General features: G+C 41.5%; 2 protein-coding genes across 5 annotated transcripts; both read left to right on the forward strand.

Moving 5' to 3' along the window:
* The first annotated feature begins 2,398 nt into the window (after window positions 1-2,398).
* Window positions 2,399-13,054, forward strand: rbm25a (RNA binding motif protein 25a). Of its 4 annotated transcripts, none has more exons than XM_037071319.1 (18): window positions 2,399-2,578; window positions 2,891-3,015; window positions 3,448-3,497; window positions 3,699-3,878; window positions 4,718-4,775; window positions 5,023-5,183; window positions 5,291-5,485; window positions 5,590-5,673; window positions 9,476-9,738; window positions 10,250-10,361; window positions 10,497-10,586; window positions 10,711-10,784; window positions 10,878-11,028; window positions 11,184-11,658; window positions 11,753-12,057; window positions 12,164-12,262; window positions 12,401-12,448; window positions 12,585-13,054. In XM_037071319.1, the coding sequence occupies exons 2-18, from the start codon at window positions 2,910-2,912 to the stop codon at window positions 12,675-12,677; spliced, it is 2,544 nt and encodes an 847-aa protein (XP_036927214.1). In that variant the 5' UTR covers window positions 2,399-2,578; window positions 2,891-2,909; the 3' UTR covers window positions 12,678-13,054. The 4 variants fall into 4 exon arrangements, with proteins under 4 accessions (XP_036927214.1, XP_036927215.1, XP_036927216.1 ...); XM_037071320.1 differs by having other exon boundaries at window positions 2,400-2,578; window positions 5,593-5,673; XM_037071321.1 differs by having other exon boundaries at window positions 2,400-2,578; window positions 3,708-3,878.
* A 919-nt stretch (window positions 13,055-13,973) lies between these two features.
* slc39a9 (solute carrier family 39 member 9) lies at window positions 13,974-21,893 on the forward strand. Its single transcript, XM_037071807.1, has 7 exons — window positions 13,974-14,602; window positions 14,821-14,929; window positions 16,165-16,368; window positions 16,793-16,861; window positions 17,017-17,102; window positions 17,260-17,394; window positions 17,540-21,893. The coding sequence occupies exons 1-7, from the start codon at window positions 14,507-14,509 to the stop codon at window positions 17,771-17,773; spliced, it is 933 nt and encodes a 310-aa protein (XP_036927702.1). The 5' UTR covers window positions 13,974-14,506; the 3' UTR covers window positions 17,774-21,893.
* The last annotated feature ends 685 nt before the right edge of the window (window positions 21,894-22,578 follow it).

Genomic DNA, 22,578 nt, shown 5'->3' on the forward strand with positions numbered 1-22,578 from the left:
ACGTGTCCGATAGAGTTTGTAACGTGTTACTAACTTTATTTATAAGTGGGGGAGCTAAAGCCCCCAGACGTCCGCCTGCATGACACACCTTCGGGCCAGCCAATGGGACGAGGTTAAATGCGTGCGTACCCCTCAGTGGGCGTGGCCTGCGACCTGACGTAGGCCTTTTTGAAATGTTTGTTGTGAAGCGCTGCCGCAGTAAAAGCAGGTGGAAATTTCCAGAGACTCATCCAAGCGGGGCTGATAAACTTGTTTACATTTTAGCATTTGCCCACACATGTCGAGGGAGTCAGAACCAAAACATATCGAGTTTCAGGTCAGGATGAAAACAAGGAACCGTCTATACATCTTTCCACACTGGGTAGCCTTTTACAGCAGGTGTCTGATCTGGGTCACATCCAGTTATCAGTGGAAAATGTGGTATTATCTTATCAATACCAAATAAAACCAGTTAAAGATATGTTATTTAGTTTCTTTGTTTCTTTTACATATAGAGAAACAGTGAACACAATAGACTCCACTGCAAATAAAAGTTTGAATTATAATACTGAATGCACTCAAAGAAATAAAAGTGAAAGAAGACTACTGTCATGCAGAAAATGCCATATTTTTATTCACTAACTGATGTGCTGTTAGGCAACTTATTTCATTAACCTACTTCAGGTGGTTTCATCTTGACCTGAAACCAGATATGTTTTGGTCTGAACTCCACCTATATATATATATATATATATATATATATATATATATATATATATATATATATATATATATATATATATATATATATATATATATATATATGCATAAGGAGTAGTTTACTTTTATTTGTTTTAATAATAATGACAATATTGATATTTCAGTTTATTTTATATATATTTTATATATGTATATACAATGCAACAAACAGAAACATTTGTATTGTTATTAGTATTGTAATTATCAATAAAGTGTTAAAGGGTTTAACTGTGAGTTAAGCTAATTTGAGCCACTTTGGGCCAAAGTGCGGTTATGGTGACAATCAGAGAAGTCAAGTTATGCATCGGTGTGTGTTGTTGATGTGGGAGTCAGAACTACGGATGATTTGGTTTTATTGTGTCAAAAACAAAAGGTCACATTGCGTTCTTGTGAAAGCATACACAAACAAAACAGGTACAGTGACAACGGAGGAACGGGACTTCATGTTTATACATAATCAATATTATACACTATATACGTGTCACCATTGTTTTATGGTGTAACTCTGGAGACTAATCCTAACACGGTGCCTTCATAGCGAGCCCGAGAACAAAATGTTTCCCTCCTGACATGATGAATCTGGAGCGGTAAAGCTGTGGTGCTCACTCACTGTTAGATAAAGAAAAGGCACCTGGCGCCACCGAGCGTTTGGAAACGGGACGACAGGTAATTTAATCTGGATAAAAGGGCGAACAGCCCTGATTACAGCCTGACAGGAACAGCTTGCTCCAAGGACGCATGCACATCACACCCGGATACTGTTCGATTTATGCATTATATTGGAGAGATGCTGTCAGGGATTAAGACATCGGACCTTAATTTTTATTTAAATACTCCTGGTAGACTGTGTAGTCTGCTAACCTGCATCAACATCTATTTAATCAAATAGACCACGTGGTTACACATGGTCCACTGCAGCGATTTTGCACATTTAGTCCGTCTACTACAAGTCCAACCTTATAGATATACGTAGCCGAGTATTTCCAATACTAATACTAATTTCTAATAATCAGCCATTATTTTTTATTCTATAAACCTTGAAAGTTTTTAAACTTTGAGTTTCTAAATCTTAATTGATCCCATGGAGAGAGGGTGGGTGTTTCAGCTACATATAGAAAGAGGAAGATTTAATGCAAATTAGAAGTACATGAAATGAAAATAAGAATAAATTGTAGAAACAAAATAAAAATTTGAGGCAATCCATTTGCATACAGCACCCACAGCCAGTTTTGTATATAAAATGATATTACAGTTTCAAAAATTGATCAAATTATGAAATACATGCGTTTGTCTGTCACCTCATTGTTTTCTGAAAATGCAAATGCAATGTGGTGACTGTTTTTTAAATATTTACTGCAGTACAAGACAAGGTATCATATTCAGGGCAGCCAGCACATAGCAATTATTTTAATTATTAAATCATCTGTCCATATTATTCCAATGATCCATTATTTTGCTCCACCCACACATATGAAACATGTATGTGGATGGTCAAAAAACTATAAAGTATGTCACTTTACTGTGGTTGATTTTAAAAGGACAGAAAATCTGCAGTCCCTCAGGCAATCTCGTCTAAGATCAGAAAGAGGAACTGCCTGTTTCAACCTGAGAGACAAAACTTAGGGCAGCAAATCCAGAGTCTCATCTGGTATCCCATGATTCATTGCGAAAAGAATAGCTCCCAATTATTTGGATCCAGACGAGATCTTGTAGTGACCGGTGACAATTTTTAACGCTAATCTTTAGCGTTACGTGTTTGCGTTTCCCGTATTTAATGGACTTTTATTTGGATAACCCATAGTTTACTAAACACTGGTTTTTAATTTAAACTTGTCTGCAGGTGAGTAAACTCGTACATGACCGCTGCAGCTAATGCGAACTAGCAAGGCCACAGAGTGTGTGTTAGCTGGTTGGCTAGCTAGTTGGCTAGCTAGCTGGCTAGGTAGCACGAGCTAATTTAGCTAGTTAACGTAGATTGAGACGTTATCGCACCTGTCTGGTTTGTAACGTCCGCAGTCAGCTGCGGTAACGTATCTGTCTTGACCGTTTATGGTATCATGATTGTTGACATTGCTCAGTGTAACTCTGTAAAACGTCCATCACGTTTTCCTCCTCCCCAGTTTAACATCCTCTCCCTCTCTGTCTTCCGTAGGTTGCCTGTGTAAATCAGGATGTCTTACCCTCCTCCGCTTAACCGCCAGCAGATTGGCATCCCGCAGTTACCTCCCAGGATCCCGCCGCCTCAGTTTGGTGCATTTGGCCCGACTGTTCCGCCAGGTAACGATTATACCTGTGTGGTCACATCAGCATGGAACAGCTGTGCTTGTAAATCAGACCCTGGGTGTCTTGGGTTATATGTGGTGTAAACAAATTAAATGAATTTTTTTCTGCAGTAAATTCACTGTACTCACTGGGCTGGCACTGTGATTTCATGAGGCTGAAACACTTGTTAACAGAAGAAGACTTCTGAAAATTATTAATCAGGATACTAAATGAGCTAATAAAATCCCTCAAAGGTAGTGTCTTGTAACTGGAAATTGTCATATGAAATTACAAAGTAATAGCCATAAATATAGCAGCCATACATAAGTTTACACTCCAAGTACTTCTGTCACAAGGTATACTTCACTTAACATAAATTAAGAGGAAAACTGTTACCAGTGTTTGTTTGATAAACCTTCACGATTATCATGCTGTGTTTTGTTTCAGGTACTCCCATGATCCCGGTTCATATGGGCGTAGTGACCCCAACACCCACAGTGAGTTACAAACAAGAGCTCTTACCTTATGTCAGCGGATCTGTATGGCCTGCTATTAAATACAAAATAATTCCACAGTAGCAGTGTAGCTCAGGTCTTGAGCAAGGCTATGACTCAGTCAGTCTTTGCATTTCAATCCTTTGTTTTCTTTATTCTTGTTCGGGATAAAAGTAACACCAAATTCCCCCCTCACGTAATCTGATGTTACAGGTACTTGTCCCGACCTCAATTGCTGTAGCACAGAAGCCGATGCTTTCAAAGAAGGAGCCTGGCACCATCAGAGCCAAGGACACAGATGACAGCGGTGGCCCCACCACCACCGTATTTGTAGGAAACATCTCTGAAAAGGCATCTGACATGTTAGTCAGGCAGCTTCTAGCGGTGAGTGTACACACTGAGTTCATTGTTATTCAGCGAATGTTCATTGAAACTCTAGCTGTGAGTATTTTGAGAGCAGAATGATAAAATAACAGGCAGGGGCAGTGACCTGCTGCAGGTGACTTATTACAGTGTGTTCAAACCCAAACATCCAACAGCTCATCAAGGTAAACAGCACCATGAATCAACTGTCACTGGTTTTGATCAGAGCTCCTCATAAATCATCGCAGGTATCATCTGATACACAAATACTATTGCACCAATAATTCAGTCGTCAATTAATTTGTGATTAAACATTAGAAGAGAACCAACTATTATAGAGTAAAGTAAGAAATTTGTCTTTGGTCTCACCCAGGAAAATACGAACCCAAACATGTCGATAAGATAGAAGACTTTACTTTAACAGAAGAAAAATCTCTGAAATTTACAATAGTGCAAACATGCCCATGGCGTATAGCTAGTGCTCTCATATTTATTCATGCTATAGTTGGTTGACCACATTTATTGGCAACAAACAACCATGGTGGCTTCGAAGAGGTTAGTGTAGACGCTGCTGCAGCATCTGTTACATCAGAAATGGAATTTATCTTGATATAAAAACAAAAAGAATAGAACGACAATGAAGGGTTTTCTCAGTGTAAAACATCTTTTGCTCTTCTCTCAACTGGCTCTGATGATGAAAGCCTTCCGCTACTGTTGATCTGATACGTTGAAGCCTGGAATATAGAGACGGTTCACCTGCCATGTACTTTGTAACAAACCATCAAGCACATCAGTTAAACATTCGCATCTGTAATGAGGAAAGTAAATAATTCCTTTCTTTTGCTCTATTTTTTATGTAGAAATGTGGTATTGTTCTAAGCTGGAAAAGGGTCCAAGGTGCCTCTGGGAAACTTCAAGGTAAAAGCAAAAAGGGAATGACACTTTTAAACCATCTTCTCATGATGTGAATGCATGTTATGGAATGGATATAGTTATGCTTTCTTGAGACTAATTTGCAGAAAGTGAAGTATGAAATCAAAGTATCTTTCAAATCCCTCACTGTGTACACAGCTAGTTTTTCCAATTATGAGGTATTTTGTTTTAGTTTTTTTTTTTTTAACATCTTTGGAACTAACTTTTTAATCTGCTCTCAAATCCCTGGAAGCTTTTGGGTTCTGTGAATATAAGGAGCCTGAATCCACACTGCGAGCCCTCAGACTTCTGCACGAGCTGCTCCTAGGAGATAAGAAGCTGTTGGTCAAGGTAGATGCCAAGACCAAGGCCCAGCTAGATGAGTGGAAGGCCAAGAAGAGAAGTGCCAATGGGGTAAACTGTTCACCTGCTGAGTAAAAAACAAAATTAACACTTCTGTTGCGTTGGTCATTTTGTTAAACTGGATTTTCTATGTTTATTTCTCCACTTTTAACACACAGGGAGCCAGTAGTGGGGCAAATAATGGAGAGGAAGATGAGGAGGAGGTTCTTCATGAAGAAACCCTGCGTCGGGACCAGGTTGTGAAGGGGGCAATAGAAGTCCTGATCCGAGAGTATGCCAGTGAGCTCAACGCTCCCTCGCAGGACGGCGACAGTCAGCCTCGCAACAAGAAGCGGAAAGAGAAGAAAGAGGAGGTACTGATCGCAATATATAAATGTATTTTGATTTGTAGTTTGTTTTTGGTAACCGCTGAGTACTTAGTGTGTTTTTCTTCCTTTCTTTCTCCCCTTTGCGTAAGGAGGATATCAATGCCATGGAGATGGAGGATGACAAGAGAGACTTGATTTCCAGAGAGATCAGTAAATTTCGCGACACACACAAGGTAATGTATCAAACCGCTGTTGTTACTCTAGTTTAGGTTTTGGAGGAGAACAGCAAATAATGCTGTAATTTATATGATTTACTGAGGTTATTCCTCCACAAGACTGTTCTGTTACTGTCAACTATATTATGAAGGTCATCTGTTAATATTTAGATTAGTTAGTGAAAGAAATGCAGACAAGGAATGACAAGTTGTAGATGTTGATTGGAAGATTTTATAGTGTCTATAAAAGTATTCAAATACTACGTGGACCACACATAGATGGCTTAATGGTATCTGTCACTATTTCCGAATTGGGCAATCGTTATAATTATTCATAATTCTGATTTGAGACTGAAGGTTTTAGCTCTGCACAAGCTAAAGTCATCACACAGAGTGCATGGACAAAATGTTAAATTCATCTAAAGCTAATCTATTGATTAAACCCCACCAATGTGGTAGAGTTCATTTGGTGACTAGAGCAAGATGAATCTCAGAATCTCAGCTTTGGAAAAAGTTGCGAGGATAGGATGTAAGTATGATCTTTCTTTTCTTCTTTACTCATGTTGGGCGCTCCCTTCTGGAGGGTTTGCAGAGGGGCAGCTGGCTCTCAGTTCACTTCCATTACATTTATTGACATGGGACTCGAAGACAAGTGCCACTGGTACTGGTTTTGGAAACTGGGGTGTTGGTTAATTCCAATTGATGTCCAGATGTAGCATGTTGTACTCGCTTTCTGACGGGTTTTAGAAAGCCGAGGAGCTCAGTGAACCTCTGCAGGTCCTCTGATAATGAAAGATGTGTTTAAAGAACACACACAGACTGAATGAGCCTAACCACTGCAGTAGTTTGAACTGCAGGCTGTAGTTTTGTTAAAGCAGGGAGCGCCCCTCCACAGCACTCAGTGGTCTGAAGACATACAAGGTAGGTCCATTTCTTTTTATTTTGTTTTTTTACCTACCTTTTTTCTTTATGTGTCTTACTCTACCTCTAAGTCTACCCTATTTATTTAATCAGGACAGAATAGGTCAATAAATGTAATCTGTGAGTGTATTTGGGAATCACACATAAATTGTGTTGGAGTGAGGAAGACAAAGCTGCAGGGACAAAATAATGGAACTGGACGTTACTCTGAAGTTGTAACTGAATCCCAATTTCAAACAAGTTGCATAAAATGGAAATACTCGATTTAAAATGTGAAAGTACCATAAATCTAAATTTGGGTACATTACATAAGCAAAGGTACTTGATAACATTTTTTTTAACATCATTTTTAATGACACTGATTCAAAAGTAGCCACACAATAAGCACTTTTCGGTAAATGGAATTATATAACAAGAGGTAAGTTACGGGAGTCAGATGGTTAACTGATAACCTGTTAGGTATTATGAATTTCCTAGATGTTTTCAAAGCCCCCATCCAGGCTGCATGAAAATGCTAACACGGTTCCTAAATTTGAAACAAGTGTAGCTAGATCAGATCAGATCAGACCTATCCAGTCCTTTCCTTCTTTTTATTACTCAACAGCTGTCAGACCCACACTTCTTACAGCTTTTTTTGAATATTAAAAAAAACAAGATGTACAGCGCTGAACACTAACTGCTGTTACATATTTTTTTAAATCAGTCAGAGGACTGTTTGAACTGTGGGCCCGACTCTGTTTTTTTTTTTTAAACCATTTATTGGGTTGGTGAGACCGGAGAGACAAGTCAACCTGCCGGTAAGACTGCCTTCACTAATTTCCTTGTGGTAAAATGGAATACAGTATCTGACTTGTTTGGGACGTGAATTTGAGAAAAAAAGTTGTTTTTTAATGTTATTTATGTGGATGAACTGTTGGTAGATGAACTGCTTTACAGGTATAATTTTTCCTGATCATTTCGTCTTTACGCTTGACCTGCTTTTCCTTCCACACGTAGCCTGTAAGATGTGTAGGGGCAGAGAAGCGCTGAAAACCGTAGTTCATCACCTGTAAGTGTCACACCGATAGCTCCAAAACGGTCTGTAGAAAATATCATGATGTTTATGTCAATGTGAACCAATTAGAAAGCAGACAAATTGACAGTATTAAGGGTAGTCATGGCATGTTACAAAAATTTCATGTAACGATTATCCGTGCAGAAATAATAATGATGCATGAATAATCATAAAGCCACATGATTCAATTTTACATTTGTGTTGGGGACTCAAAGGGCAAGATGAGCCCTCAGCCACAGTGACAGGATCAGGACTCTGGAGTTATTGGAAGGATGCAGGCTCCCCCTTGTGGCAATTCAAAATAGATCAGGCCATCAATACATGACTGTAAATGATTTAGCCAGATAACTTTTGCCACGTAACTCATGAGAATATTTATCAGAGATTATCAATGTTGTTTTCACAATCCACAATAAAATCGTGTATCCTTGGATCCCTAATTAAGTACTTATGTAGATATTTAGAGTTCCTGATAAGCTGTCTTAAAAATATAACTAGTCACTATTGGAAATGTGCAAATCACAGAGAGAATTGATCTTGTAAAAGATACCTGGTGCTGCACAGAGTCTCTGGTGTAAAAGCATGTCTGGTCAACTTTGATTGATCTAAGCAAATAAAACTCATCAGCTTAGCAAGTATAATCGTTCATCTCATTCCACAACTCTCAAGGATTTTATATACAGCAGAAGTTTACCATATAAATGAAAGTGTACAATACAATGTGCTTCCCGTTTGCGCGTCGCTCACTGTGTATAGAGAGTTCTCGCACTGCTGCGCTGCATTCTGGTGCAGCTCCCCTGCATCTCAGATGACCACGAGGAAGACACGGGAGCTGATTATGTAATCCACTTAGTCGGGCCGTTTGCCACATTAAGCTTGGGCTTGTTTTAATCCACTTGGCACCCCTAAGCAAGACCAAACCAGGGCATTATATAGAGCTGATCTTATGTGTACAGTCAGAACTTGTGGGTCTAATGGTTCCAAGCTTACATGGCAGTTGGTGAATAATTTTTAGTGCTTTTTGTTAGCGTGAGTGTGTTTGTTGCATGAGTTGGCCCCATTTCAACCAGAACCCATACGACAGTCATGTCAAACATTATGCATTTGAACCTACAATATCTCTTACATCAGGTCAAATCTATTACCGTTCATCTTTTGCTGGAGTGCACATTGATTTGGTTAGGCGGATATCGGTTTGACCAGTACGTTTGCCTACAGCTGAGTTTGTATTGGAATGGCCTCTTATTACATCAGAGCATAATCTCAGATCCCCATAGAGCACGTAGAAACCACAGAGGACGCGCTGACCTGTTACATATGTGAGAAAAGATCATTCAATATAAGCGTATGTGTCAAGGGGAGGGCTGAATACTGGAGCCAGGACAGGAAGTGATCCATGCACAACACTTCGATGTTACAAATAATAATAATGTAAATGTTTCGAGTTAAAAAGAACAGATAAAACACCAGAAAACTTTTAGAGGTAGTTCCCCTCCTGTAACTCCTTCCTGAAGGTATTACCTTACATTTTTTGGTGCTTTTCAAGGTTGACCTGCAATTTATGGTTTAAAGTAAGTGTGTCCTGAATTGAGCAGTATCTGCATTAAACCTGCTCAAGCAGCCGACTACTCTTCCAGGAGGAAACATCAAGGATAAGAGGACTTCCTCACTTGAAGCAGCCAGCCTCTCCAAGGCAATGAGTCATGGCAGTATGTGAGGAGTCAAAATCATTTTCAGTGCTCTAAACCTGTGTATAAATTTGTATTTAAGTGTGATCTTTTTGATGTTGAAAGTCTAGTAACACGTAATTTTTTCCCCCTTTTTCTTCCTGTTGGGCTCCTGCAGAAGCTGGAGGAGGAAAAAGGAAAGAAGGAAAAGGAGCGGCTGGAGATCGAGAGGGAAAGGAGAGAGAGGGACAAAGAGCGGGAGCGCGAGAGGGAGCGACGCGACCGCGAGAAGGAGAAGGAAAGGGAGAGAGAGAGGGACAAGGAGCGGGAAAGAGACCGAGACCGCGATCGTGACCGCGAGAGGGATCGCGAGCGGGAGAGGACGAAAGAAAGGGAGCGTGAGAGGAGTCGAGATGTCAGTGAGGATCGCAGCCGATCGAGGTCAGTGATGTCATACTTAATGTGTGGTTGGCCTTTTAATGCATGTCAAGGCACCTTATTTATTTGACACAGTGTACAGGTGGTTTGTTTTGTAGAATTCAAGTGACTGTTCTAGACATAAACAGAGGAGGGGAAATATGAGGCAAGCCTCCAAAATGGCCATACAGTTTCTTCAGAAAGACTTCAGAAATCAATCTGAAGGTTTGTTTAGTGGCTGTTCTGTAGCTTTCAGTCACCTTTCTTCATATAATTGAAAGGTCCGTTAGATGCCGCAAATATCTGTAGTTCCATGTAGGAAAACAAGTGTGCCGACTCATGTAAATCTGATAAAATGAGACCTGTGTTGTAAAGTGAAGCTCTGCTTTTGGCAGCTGGCGTTGGCTCAAACCAAATCAACACGACTGACTACACGTGAAATAAGTGCTTGACACTACTTCAATTCTTCACATTTTTCTTCATATCAGTTTTAAGATTTATTAGGCTAACACCAGTATCCCATTGTCTTCTGCAGAGAGAGGACTAGAGAAGATAAAAAACGAGACCGCGAGGAAGATGAGGAGGACGTGTACGAACGGAGGAGACTTGAGAGGAGGCTCAGAGACAAGGAGGCGGCCTACCAAGAAGTAGGGCTATTTTCTCTTCTGTCATTTTGATTTAGATTGATCAAACATGGGCTTAACAAGTTGAACACACAAATATATTTAAAGACTGTCTTTTACTATTGCCTGACTGAATGACTTCTCTGTGTCTTATTAAAGCGGCTGAAAAACTGGGAGATCCGGGAGAGGAAGAAGTCTCGTGACTACAGCAAAGAAACGGAGAGGGAGGATGAGAGGCGTCGTGAAATGGTACACCTGAATGCTTTAACACATGAGATCGAATTGTAGCAGATAATTCTTGCCGTTGGACATTATGATGGCAGATATATAGAGCTGCTGGATTTATACATGTATGTGTTGTGATTAAATTCAGATGAAAGAAGCCAAAAGACTTAAAGAATTCCTTGAAGATTACGACGACGACAGAGACGACCCGAAATACTACAGGTTATTATCTTCATGCACATTTAGAAGTGTGAAGGAGACACTGTTCTCGTGTTTTGCATTTATCATCACTTGACATCACGCTCTCTTCCTCAGGGGTAGCGCCTTGCAGAAGCGACTTCGTGACCGGGAAAAGGAGACCGAATTGGACGAGCGAGACCGGAAGAGGGAGAAGGAGGAACTGGAGGAGATTAGGCAGAGGCTTCTGGCTGAAGGCCACCCTGATCCAGATGCTGAGCTGCAGAGGGTGAGTCCCTCATTGTGTTTTCATGCACTTTTGTAAAGTGGTTACACTGGGAACAAAGAATCATGTCCTGCAATTTACCTGGTTTCTCCAAGTAACTTTGACCTGTGGTCCATTGCAGCTAGTCTTTGTTCATGTGTCATGTCTTATTTGTTTAGATGGAGGAAGAGGCAGAGCGCAGGCGACAGCCTCCTCTGAAACTTGAACCTGAGGACGAGGTGGTCCAGGAGAAGTCCCACAAGGATCGTGACCGTGATCGTCACCGTGACCGTGATCGTGACCGTGATCGTGATCTTGACCGTGACCGTGATCGAGATCGTGAGAAGAGAGGGTCAGGAAGGCCCGCAGAGCCGATGCCCCGACCCCCCCAACAGCATTCGGACGATGATGATGTGGAAGCAGAGGAGGACGACTACCCCGATGGTGAGGACTCACAAGAGGCCAAGCCACAACTTAAACCCATCATGCGACCAATCACTACTGCTCCCTCGGTGTCCTCCGCCAGTGGGAACGCGACTCCAAACACACCCGGCAACGAATCTCCCTGCGGCATCATCATTCCAGGCGAGAACACACCTGAGGTCCAACCTCCAGAGGAACACCGTCCCAAGATCGGTCTCAGTCTCAAACTAGGTGAGTAAAGTATCACACTAATGACACAAAGGGATCTGTTTGGTTGGCATCATTGCTTCGTGCCAGAAAAATAAACTGGTTTTCTCTTCTCCAGGTGCCACCAACAGTCCCAGTCAGCTCAACGTTGGGAAGCGAAAGAAGCTGGCGACCGTGGAAAGTGTTTTCAACAAGTTCGATGATGAAGAGGCTGATGAGCAGCCTCGCAAAAGGAAACTGGTTCCACTGGACTACGGTGATGATGACAAGAGTCTGGGGCTGGATGGGGCAGAAATTTCAGGGGCCAAAGGCAGCATCAACACAGAGGAGAAACGCAAGCACATAAAGAGCCTTATTGAGAAGATCCCCACAGCGAGGCCGGAGCTTTTCTCCTACCCTCTGGACTGGACTATGGTCGACTCGGTAAAGAGCTTCTGGCTGTTTGATTGGCAACAACTGTATTAACAGTGTGCATTTTATCTAAAGTTTCTTAAGCTGTGTTTACATTCTCTAATTGTTCTCTCTGTAGACTCTGATGGATCGCCGCATCAGACCATGGATCAATAAGAAGATTATTGAATACATCGGCGAGGAGGAACCCACACTGGTTGATTTTGTCTGTTCAAAGGTTTGTGAATATGAGGAAACTCTATACCTGTAATTTAAAACGCTTGTTCCCAAGGAATGTATGAAAGCTTCTATGAAAGAGTGTCTTGACGTGTTGCTCTGCACGTTTTAACTGAATGTTTTTTTCTTTTCTCTCCAGGTGATGGCACACAGCACCCCTCAGGGTATTCTGGATGATGTTGCTATGGTAAGTTGAAATTGGTTCTGGTTCCTTTTTAAACTAATGTGATCGTACTTCTCATTGGGAATATGTGGTTGATTTATACTAAACATCACAAGTAGATTTATTGAGCTGTTTTTGATGAGGACCTGTTTGTGTTTAGGTTCTCGATGAAGAGGCAGAAGTCTTCATAGTAAAAATGTGGAGGCTGTTGATATATGAAACTGAGGCAAAGAAGATCGGACTGGTGAAATAAAGCCCACACGCCTCTCTGAGTTTGTTCGCTCGCAGTTCTGCTACCTACCGGTTTCTGGACTGTCAACATGTGTCTATAAAACCCCTCCATTCCATCAGCAAGGAGCTGCTGCCTTGTGTGTGTGTGTGTGTGTGTTTGGAAGGGGAACTCTGAGCTGTGAACAGAAAGGTTTTGCACAAACATACTGCATGATAAAACTTTGGTTGTATTTTTCTCCTTTGTTGATGCCTTTGTTGATACTGTTGCAGTTGCATTTCACCCATCTGTTCTCCAATATGTTGGACACATTCTGCTTTGATTTACTGTTATCATGTCAAGGCGCTGCTCCATTGTGTGAACTAATAAATATGCTTTTTTTTAAATATAAAATAGTGTTTGTTTTCATTTAATGTGTTGTTTAACTAAATTAATAATCTACTATCCTGTTTGTTTTAACTGTGACAGATGTGATTAGCATGGTCTGTCACTTATAAAAACACAATTCCCCCCGGGTACCCTCTTCTGGAACAACAGGCATTCTGTACCAAAATAAAAGTTAAAGACTTTGACTTCAAAATTGTGATAGTCTCCTTCTGATTTACAGGTTGTTTGTGGAAACACAAAAATACAATTAATTCAATTAGATTTAGCATTTGTAAGTGTGAATTTGCCAAAAATGTTTTGTCGTGTTTAAAAATGCATGAACACACTAGATTCTATAAAAAGCAATTGTTAAAAATACTAAAATTTATTTGAAAAGGATATAACTTCTCTGATATTTTGTATGAATGCCTTTTATCTGTGTGTAAGTTGACTTTACCAGGAGATGAGAGATTCAAAATCTCTTGTACGAGTTGTGGCCAAGTGAGCAGCTTAAAAGGTCCAACCGAAAACAACAAATTGAACATAAAATTTCACATAAAGGAAAACAAACAGACTTAAAACAAGCATCAGATGACATCAGAAAGTGTTTAGTTACAGTACATGTGCACTCCCTGGTCAAATAATCTTGTTAAATTAAAAATGCACCCATGAATTAAAGCATCAGAAGCCACTGGAATCTATTCTTGAGGCAAAAAAGAAAAAAAAACTTGCAGAAATCACCCTTTAAACCACCATGACACTCGTTACATGTGGCTGTTTTAATAAAAAAAAAAATCCCCAAGTGGAACCTTTGATATAATTAACTATTGATTATTACAAATTAAAAATATATATAATAAAACTATCTTGCGTTGTAGAGGGCTACTTGAGCTCAATAATCAGAAGCTTTAAATGCCGAAATATTCCACATTACTTCCTCTGAACTTTCCTCCAACACGTCTGGCAGATACGTGGCAGGTTTCTCTCCACAGGTTCAGCGGCTCAAGTTTGACCCGGAAGCATTTATCGTCTGCACCAAACAAGAGGATGTCCAGTTAGCCAGTTGCTTAGCTGCTAACCAAGTCGGGAAGTTGCAATATTATTGTTGACAGCTAAATCTGGAAGAAACGATGCGACGCTTTGGGTATTTGCGCGCCGACGTCAACGTGTCAGGATTCATCTTATGTGGATTTTGAGAGCCGAGGCAAATCACCGATGCTAGTTAGCTTAGCATTAACATTATCGAGGCCGGAGGCTGCAACGTCTCTGTTTAGCTAACGTGGATGTTTGGCAGCCAGCTAAACTGGGGACCAGAAGAGAGACGAGGCATTTGTTAAATCGACAGCTGTCTGCAACAAACCGCTCAGGTTCGGGGCATGTGATTTAACTTGACGAGCACGACTCGGAGTCCGTGTTTACAGCTCAGGTGGAGGCAGGTTTTGATGGTTTAGCTTAGCAGTAGATTAGCCGAAGAGAAAAGTGCAGTCATGGACGATTTTAGCTCGATCAGCCTGCTGTCTCTTGCGATGTTGGTGGGATGTTACGTGGCTGGAACAATACCTTTGGCGGTCAACTTTTCAGAGGTAAGTCTACGGCGTGCAAAATGGTATATATAAATATAAAAATGTGCTTCCTGAAGGGGTGTGTAGTTTGGCTAACTTTGGCAGTGACCACATTTACAGAGAGGCAAAAAGTTCATCTCTTAGTGGCTTAATGTTATCAGGTAATCAGCTGGACATCTCGAGTTAAAACAATGAGGAAGAGTTGTTTAGTGTAAAGATCCATCTGACTGTTTCTGCAGGAAAAACTGAAGCTGATCACTGTGCTGGGAGCAGGGCTGCTGTGTGGGACTGCACTGGCTGTCATCATTCCTGAGGGGGTCCACGCACTTTATGAAGAAATCCTTGAAGGTAAAATTCATCCAAACAGTGTTTCCCTCAAGGACCCACTCACAAATTGTTGCCACAGCTCCCTTAAGTGAAAGTAAAGGTGCTTTTTTCCCCTTAAACCAGTGAATTATTGGAAGGTGACTTAAATATTAGTGAGGTTTCCAGCAACTAACAGTTCTCTTAAAAGTTTTGCTTATCACGATTATCCAGAGTCGACGAGTGACATTTTTAAGTCATTTCTTTTGTCTAACCAAAACCCGAAACTACTTAAAATGAAAAAGACCAACTTTTGAGAAGCTGGAACCGGTGAATGTTTGACATTTGTGCTTTAAAAATGACTGAAAATCAACTCGATTATCAAAATAGTCGATACCAATCATTTTCTTTAGATTAACTGGGTAATCCTTTCAACTCTACTGACAATGCAGTCCAAAATCCAGAGATAAGATGAAGATTAAACAGTCTTATATCAAAGCGAGAGGCAGCAAATCCTCACACATCCAGAGAACTCTTGGATTGCTGACTTAAACAACTGGTGATTGATTTTGTTAGTCGACTAGCTGATTGACGAATCATTTAAGATGTTTCTGCAGTTGAATTTTTGAGCATCGCTGTGCAGAGTGATGTATGTACACAGTGACAGAACCATTTTTGAATGCATCTTAAAAACATGTCTGGAGAGGATTTTCAGCCTTTATCTCACCAGGATATTTCACTTTCTGGGTAGTCCTGGGTTCGCATCTTGAAACCAAACAATGGAACAGTGTGACAGTTTAAATATTTGCTCAGTGTTGATTTCAAGATGTAAGTTTTGAAAGCCTGCAGAATAATTTATTCCCTCGTAGACTCGTCCAACTGGTACAGCAGTGCCATGTGATTACTGGTCTCAGCATCAGTCTGTAGTTCTTATGCTGTCGAGCTCTGTGCTTATAATCACTACTTTTAAGAGTTAAAGATCTAAGTGTAGAGCATATCGACATACTGTGTGTATGAATATGTTTGCCTGTGTAGACTGTAACAGTTTGAATCCTTTTCAAACAGAGCAAAGTTCAGATTGCAGCAAAGTACAACCAAGTGACGTCTGTTTCTCTTGCGTAACTTTGTCAAACAGAAGTGTTTGTTTTGTGTTCATCTGCGTAACGGCTGCTTCTCAGGAGATGCCACAGGGACCTGTGATGGATCTAAGCAGGGTCAGCAAACAGATGTGTAATGTTTATCTACCTCTTTCTGTCCTTTCTGGACCCGCGTCTCTGCAGGTGGACACCAGAGCCACGGCCAGGCTGGAGTTGTGGAAGTGTCCGAGACCAAGGGTGAGGTGGAATCAGCCCTGGGCGCCGGCGGGAAACATGAGCACAGTCACGAGCAGCTTCACGCCTGCATCGGCGTGTCTCTGGTCCTGGGCTTCGTCTTTATGCTCCTGGTGGACCAGATAGGCAGCTCGCATGTGCACAGCACTGAAGGTCAGTATCACAGCAAACACACATCTGGGGCACTTTGTTCTTAGAAATGAAATGTAGACACGTCCAGAGTGTCTGTGTGAACACTGTGGAATTGGGGGTTCGGTGACAGCAGCTTTGTCATCGGCATCATCAAGTTCTAATCTCTGGAAGAAAAATATTTGTTGAATTAGACCCAAAACAATCCCAGATGGCTCTACTACCAATTCTGTCTTCCCAGATGCACCCACGCTCGGCTCCCAATAAGCATTTCCAAGTATTTTATTTGAGCAGTTAATGCTCCGCAAACTGTTTTACAGCATCTGCCAGCGTGAGATGCCAAACAATTCTTCCTCAGTGTGGAGACGCAACTTGAATCTGCTTTATTAAATCTTTAAAGATGGTCCCTGAAAACACTTTCCACATTGGTTCTTTTTGTCTGGTTCAGATCCAGAGTCAGCAAGGGTCACCTCCTCCAAAATCACCACCACCCTGGGTCTCGTGGTCCACGCTGCAGGTACGTCTGTTTGTGAATAGTCACCATCTATTGTCCCATAATGATATGACTTTTAGGTTACTTGTGGGGTTTTTTTTGACAGTATTTGAATCAGAACTTTGTTAACGTCGTACCTGTGACCAAATCTTAAAGGTGTCCGTCTCTTTTGTCTCCAGCTGACGGGGTGGCACTGGGAGCTGCTGCCTCTACGTCTCAGACCAGCGTTCAGCTCATTGTCTTTGTAGCCATCATGCTGCATAAGGTAATAATGGCTCATATATTTTTTTGTTAGTAAACTAAATGTTTTTGTGTTTCTGACCGCATGTCTGACAGAAAAAGCCTGGTGAAAACGTAGGAAATCGTGACAGCCACTTATAGCTATTGAAACCTATTGAGTTCTGCTGCTCTGTCGTCTGCAGGCCCCGGCAGCGTTCGGCCTGGTATCGTTCCTGATGCACGCTGGTCTTGAGAGGAACCGCATCCGCAAACATCTCCTGGTCTTTGCCCTGGCAGCGCCCGTCCTCGCCATGCTCACCTTTTTGGGCCTCAGTCAGGTAACTGTTACAATCTTTGAGTGATTTTCTGATGTGAACCAGTTGTCATCAACATTCCCGCAATCAGACAGGAAGCGTTTCTTGGGGGAACACATTTATAGCCACACATTTTGCCTCACAGTGTTTCCGTTTGTTCCCCTCTCAGAGCAGCAAAGAGGCCCTGTCAGACATCAACGCCACCGGTGTCGCCATGCTCTTCTCCGCCGGCACCTTCCTCTACGTGGCCACCGTCCACGTCCTCCCTGAGGTCGGCGGCGGCGGCCACAGCCACGCCCCCAATGGAGGAAACGGGGGCAAAGGACTGAGCAAGGTGGAGGTGGGAGCTCTGGTGCTGGGCTGCCTCATTCCTCTGGTGCTGTCCGTTGGTCACCACCATTAGACCCGGAGCTCAGGACGGATTTAAGACGGGTGTACAGGGGAAAGAAGCGGAAACAGAGACTTCAAACAATGTGGGATCTAAATGTCTTATTGCTTTTTTTTTTGTCTACTGATGGACCCTTTGGACCAGACTGGTGCTCGTTGTGGGGGGACATCTGTATGACTCGAAACTGACCGTGAAACAGGAAATGAATGATGTTATGGAAGTCAGAGTTGCTGCAGTACCAACGAAGGCACACTGGTGACGAAACAACTTACAGCTACTTTATGTGTCCGTTTCTTCCACCGTAAGTCTCTTTTAATAGAGGCCAGAGGTGGACCCTGCATCGGTTTACTCACATCCTGCATCGTGGAGTATTCAGTGTTCCCTTATCGTGCTAGTCCAAAGTCAAAGAACCAGCCCTGGTTTCATGACAGTGATGTTTAACTAGATGACAGTTGCACAGAGAGATTTAGATGGTCTTGATTTCAGCCAGTGATCACGAGGAAGAAATCTCTTTCTTTTTTCTTTTTATTGTACAGTGTAAATCTATCGAAATCATTTTTAAAGTGCCATATTAGCAAGCTAAAACAGAAACCTGAGGAGACGGCGCCGGACAGATGTTACAGCTTCTAGAAAACAGTCTTCTCTTACCAAGCTCTCGTCTTTTTTCTCCCAAGCAAGAGATGAGCCCAGATAATCAGCCAGATTCCCGTAACAACTGTCACTTTGGGTGTTGAGTTTATCTACCAAGTTGAGGTTTTCCCCCGTAAGAGATCTCAGTTGAGACAAGCAGGTTTTGCTTAAAAAGTGGACGTTGTGTCTGTCCTGTAAAACCTCACGCAACGGTTCATGAACTAATCCGCTCAAACCCAAGTCCTGCGTCAAGGAGAAGACACAACCGGCCTTGATGTGTCACAATATGAACTGTCTCTTTTTTGTTGATCTGTTTGGTTTATTTCTCATCTGTTTTACTTGGAGAGTAATTATAGCTAATGGTTGAGGGATAAATCTGTCTAGAATCGTCTTAAGTGATCGTATAGAGTGTTATTAAGCTTCTTTTAGAGGTGGAGGGTCGTTTTAGCAGCTCTGAATGAACGGATGATGAGGGACCATTGGCTCAGGAGAACAGACAAACTGCAGATCCTGTGAAGAGAATTCCTATCACGCTAATTTTTTTTTTTAAAGGATTTCAGTCGGTTAATCCTTCATTGATTAATCATACCTGAGCAATAATCATCATACACATGTGATCGGGGCGCAGAGTGCAGCAGAGTCTGAACTGACGACAGCGCTTCTGATGTGAGCTCTTGAACGCACCTCCTCCTCTCCCCCTCGTCTCTGCCTCGGCACCATTAAAACAGCAACGGGTTGATGCATTCAAGTGCAAGGTGGCCGCTCCCTCTTTGATAAGGACACACGGATGTTGTGAGTGTAACTATCACTGTGCCTGCTCACAGCAGAGCTCATGTATATGTATGTAAGTATGTATGTGTACTGTACAGAGGAACTCCTCCCCGCCACGCTCACCACGATCTCTTGTGTGAGATGGAACTGCTTACTCACAAAAAACACTCTTCTTTTTTTTTTTTTTTTTTTAAATCAGATTATTATTATCTTTTTTTAATGGACTGTTGTTTGCAGTAGTGGCACACGAGGCTACAGACTGTCTGAGGAGTCAATTGAACGGTTTTTCAGATGAAACTTGTTGATTAAATTCCAAGTCACCTGACGAGAGGAAACCCACCGTGATGGTTTAAGGTTTTTCTGTGGGACGCTGAATGTGTGTACAAAAAGGGAAGAAAAAAAAATAACCCCGTTGTGTTGCTTTACACTCAGACATGTCGGAGTACAGCCCCATTATGTGCCATTTGTTCTTTCTAAAGGATGTTGCATCAGGATCCTCGCTGAGATCTGGCGTTTACATGTTCCTCATTCTTACCAGAAAAGAAAAACTAAAAGCTATTCAGGGTGCAGTGAAAGATCTGTCGAGAGCTGCGACTAATATTCATGATTAACGGTTAGGTCTTAAATTTACAATATGCTCTAAATCAAAAATACATGTTTTTCCTTTTACTCGTAGTGCTTTTCATCCATCTAGATGATTTGAGCTGCTGAGTTTTGGAGATATCGGTCGTAAACATGTCTGCCTGCTCTCTCTCGACTATAACAGAACTAGGTGGCGCTCAGCTTGTGGTGCCAAAAAACAAAAAACGTTTTGAAAAACTGAACTTTCCAGGAATCATGACCCGGTTACTCACGAAAATATGCGTCTGTTAATGGACCAAAGTGCTTGTGTGTCCACTTCGGCTGAGCTGAAGTAGCGAGCCTTTCGTCCGTGAGTAAAGGAACCCACGTCTTCACAGTGATTACAGTCGGCGGCTGTAGTTTGATGGAAAGAAATTAGTTCCTACGTGGAACTGCTCACAACAAGTTCTCTGGTTTATCTTGAGTATTGGTCATGCTTTCTGGAATGTGTATGCAGACATCTACATGGCTAATATCTCCAACAATGTCAGAAAAATGCTCGCCACAAGTTCCCCAGAATACAAGGTGATGTCTTTGATGGTAAACTGGATATATTTGGGGGTTTTAGACAAAGCATTCAAAGAAGAAAAAGAAAGCTACTGATGGATTAATCTCTTCTTGTGTGCAAGATTTACCGAAGTCGAGGGCTTTAAGCACTTCATGAACTGTTATTCTTTGGCAGCTTAACACTTAAGAGCTCAACTAATGTGTTTTTTTCATCAGGGCTTCTCGGGTGTGAGATCAGATTTGACTGACAATGCTTTTGAAGTAAGCAAACAGATGGGTCAGTCTGATTTGAATGTGATTAAATTCTGATTGGAGCCCAGAGTTTAAAGGAAAAACAAAAATGAAATATTTGAATGAAAGTAGAAATAACCAAAACTGTTCTAACTTTGGCGGAACAGCGTGCACATGTCGGACCCCGCCATGTGCAGTGAGAAGCAGACAGAGAGAACACGTTCTTAGTGGGAGTAGGATGAAGGAACAACGTGTAAACCAGCTGAAAACATTGGAGAAATCATTTTAACAAAATCAAGACTTTGTTCGGATTGATCAGGTTTACTGAGATTGAGTCATTCTCCAGTGAAAACCACATCTCTCAAAATTTGGTGATTTTTTTAGGTGAAAGCGAGGACGAGGTGTTCTCTGTTGTTGAGAGCGTCTTATTTCTCCACAGAAGATCCAGATTTTCATGTCCGTCTTGAGTCAGACTGCCGTCATGTACAGTGAAGGAGTTTGTTGGTTTCCTTCCCCCCGTTAGCAGTCTGAGTTAGACAATACAAGTGGGTGTCTTCCAAAATTAGTCTCCATGCTATGTTATTCTCTTCTTGTGCTGTAACTTTGCATTGTAAAGTTTGGAAGAAGCTCATTTACATTGAAGGATCCGTATCATTTAATCTATACAAACCATTTTAAAACAAAGATTGATACAGGACAGAGATTTATTATACGATGGCTCAGGACAGAAATATTGTTCAGTCTGGCTTTTGAACATGTTTACTGATGTTAAAGTCGTTTTTATTGCTTAAGTAAAAAAAAAAAAAGAAGTTTCACTCTTGCATCATAAACAGGCAAAACACTGGACTCTGATTGGCTGACGGCAGCTGCATGTCAAATTAAAAGAACGTAAACCTGCTTAAACTTAAAGCTAACTTGAGTTTAAGGTGTTCAGTGGTTGTTTGATCAGTAACAATAAAGTCCACAGTGTTAGTCCAGCCATCTTAAAATGCTTAACCTCTTTATGAAAGTGTGTCTTTGATCATGATCTCACAGAAATTGAGAAACTTAAACTAAAGAAACCCTTTAAATGGCCAGATGTCTGCAGCTGGAGTTCGATGCGTCCTCTCCCACACCAGCAGGAAGAGACGTCAGCACATGTTGGGACTGATGGGAGGTTTCCTCACGCGTCAGGACAGATTTTTAGGATGAGGTTAATATTTGTAATAGTTTCAGGGGGGGTTGGTTTTGTCTTTTTCTATTTTTTTTTTCATTTTCTGTCATTCCACAATGGGGTCTGCCTTATTTCCATACTTTTGATTGTGAAATTCAGTTGTAAAGCGACGTGTTTTATGACGACTAAATTAAAGTTTTTTAACTGGTGAAAAAAAAAAAACGCTTTTGTTCTGATGATTTCCTGTGAAAATGTGGTGTTTTCCCTGGATTTGAACCTACAACTCTTGTTCAATCAGTCAGTTTATAGGAAGTTTTCATCTTGTTATCATAAAAGTGAGAATTTCTGTGTTGTCTCTTCTACTTTTAGTCCCATTTTTAACACATTCTGGGAGTTTTCTCTTCAAGGAAATGTTTTAGAAATGTTGATTTTCAAGGATTTTCCTCCCTGACAGGATGTTTTTACTTGTGCAAGCTCATGCATCTCTCATGTGTGGATATCTTTATAATCTGCTGTTGATCCACTCTTACACATGTTCTGTAAATTAATCTGATACCCGTCGCTGGACGCTGAGCTACATGTTAACCGCTCTGCCTTTTCCATCCTCTTTAGCTGCGCCTCTGCCCTCCACAGATGTTCTCCTAATTCACTGCTGCTGGAGTAATGGATGGAGGGAGTGTTGTGATGGATGGATGGATGGATGGATGGATGATGGAGAGACCAAACAGTTTATACCTGCCAAGAGCTGGAGACGAGAGCAACGTGCAGTAATCTGAATAACGGCTTTTACTGGCTGGAATATATTGACTGGCTTCAGATTTACTCTTTCCTAAAGCTTCCCCTCCCTCCTCTTCTTCCCTCCCTCCCTCCCTCGTGTTTTCTCTCTGTCATCCCTGTTTTCATCTCC

Source organism: Acanthopagrus latus, chromosome 16 (assembly GCF_904848185.1).
Source record: "Acanthopagrus latus isolate v.2019 chromosome 16, fAcaLat1.1, whole genome shotgun sequence".
NCBI lineage: Eukaryota > Metazoa > Chordata > Actinopteri > Spariformes > Sparidae > Acanthopagrus > Acanthopagrus latus.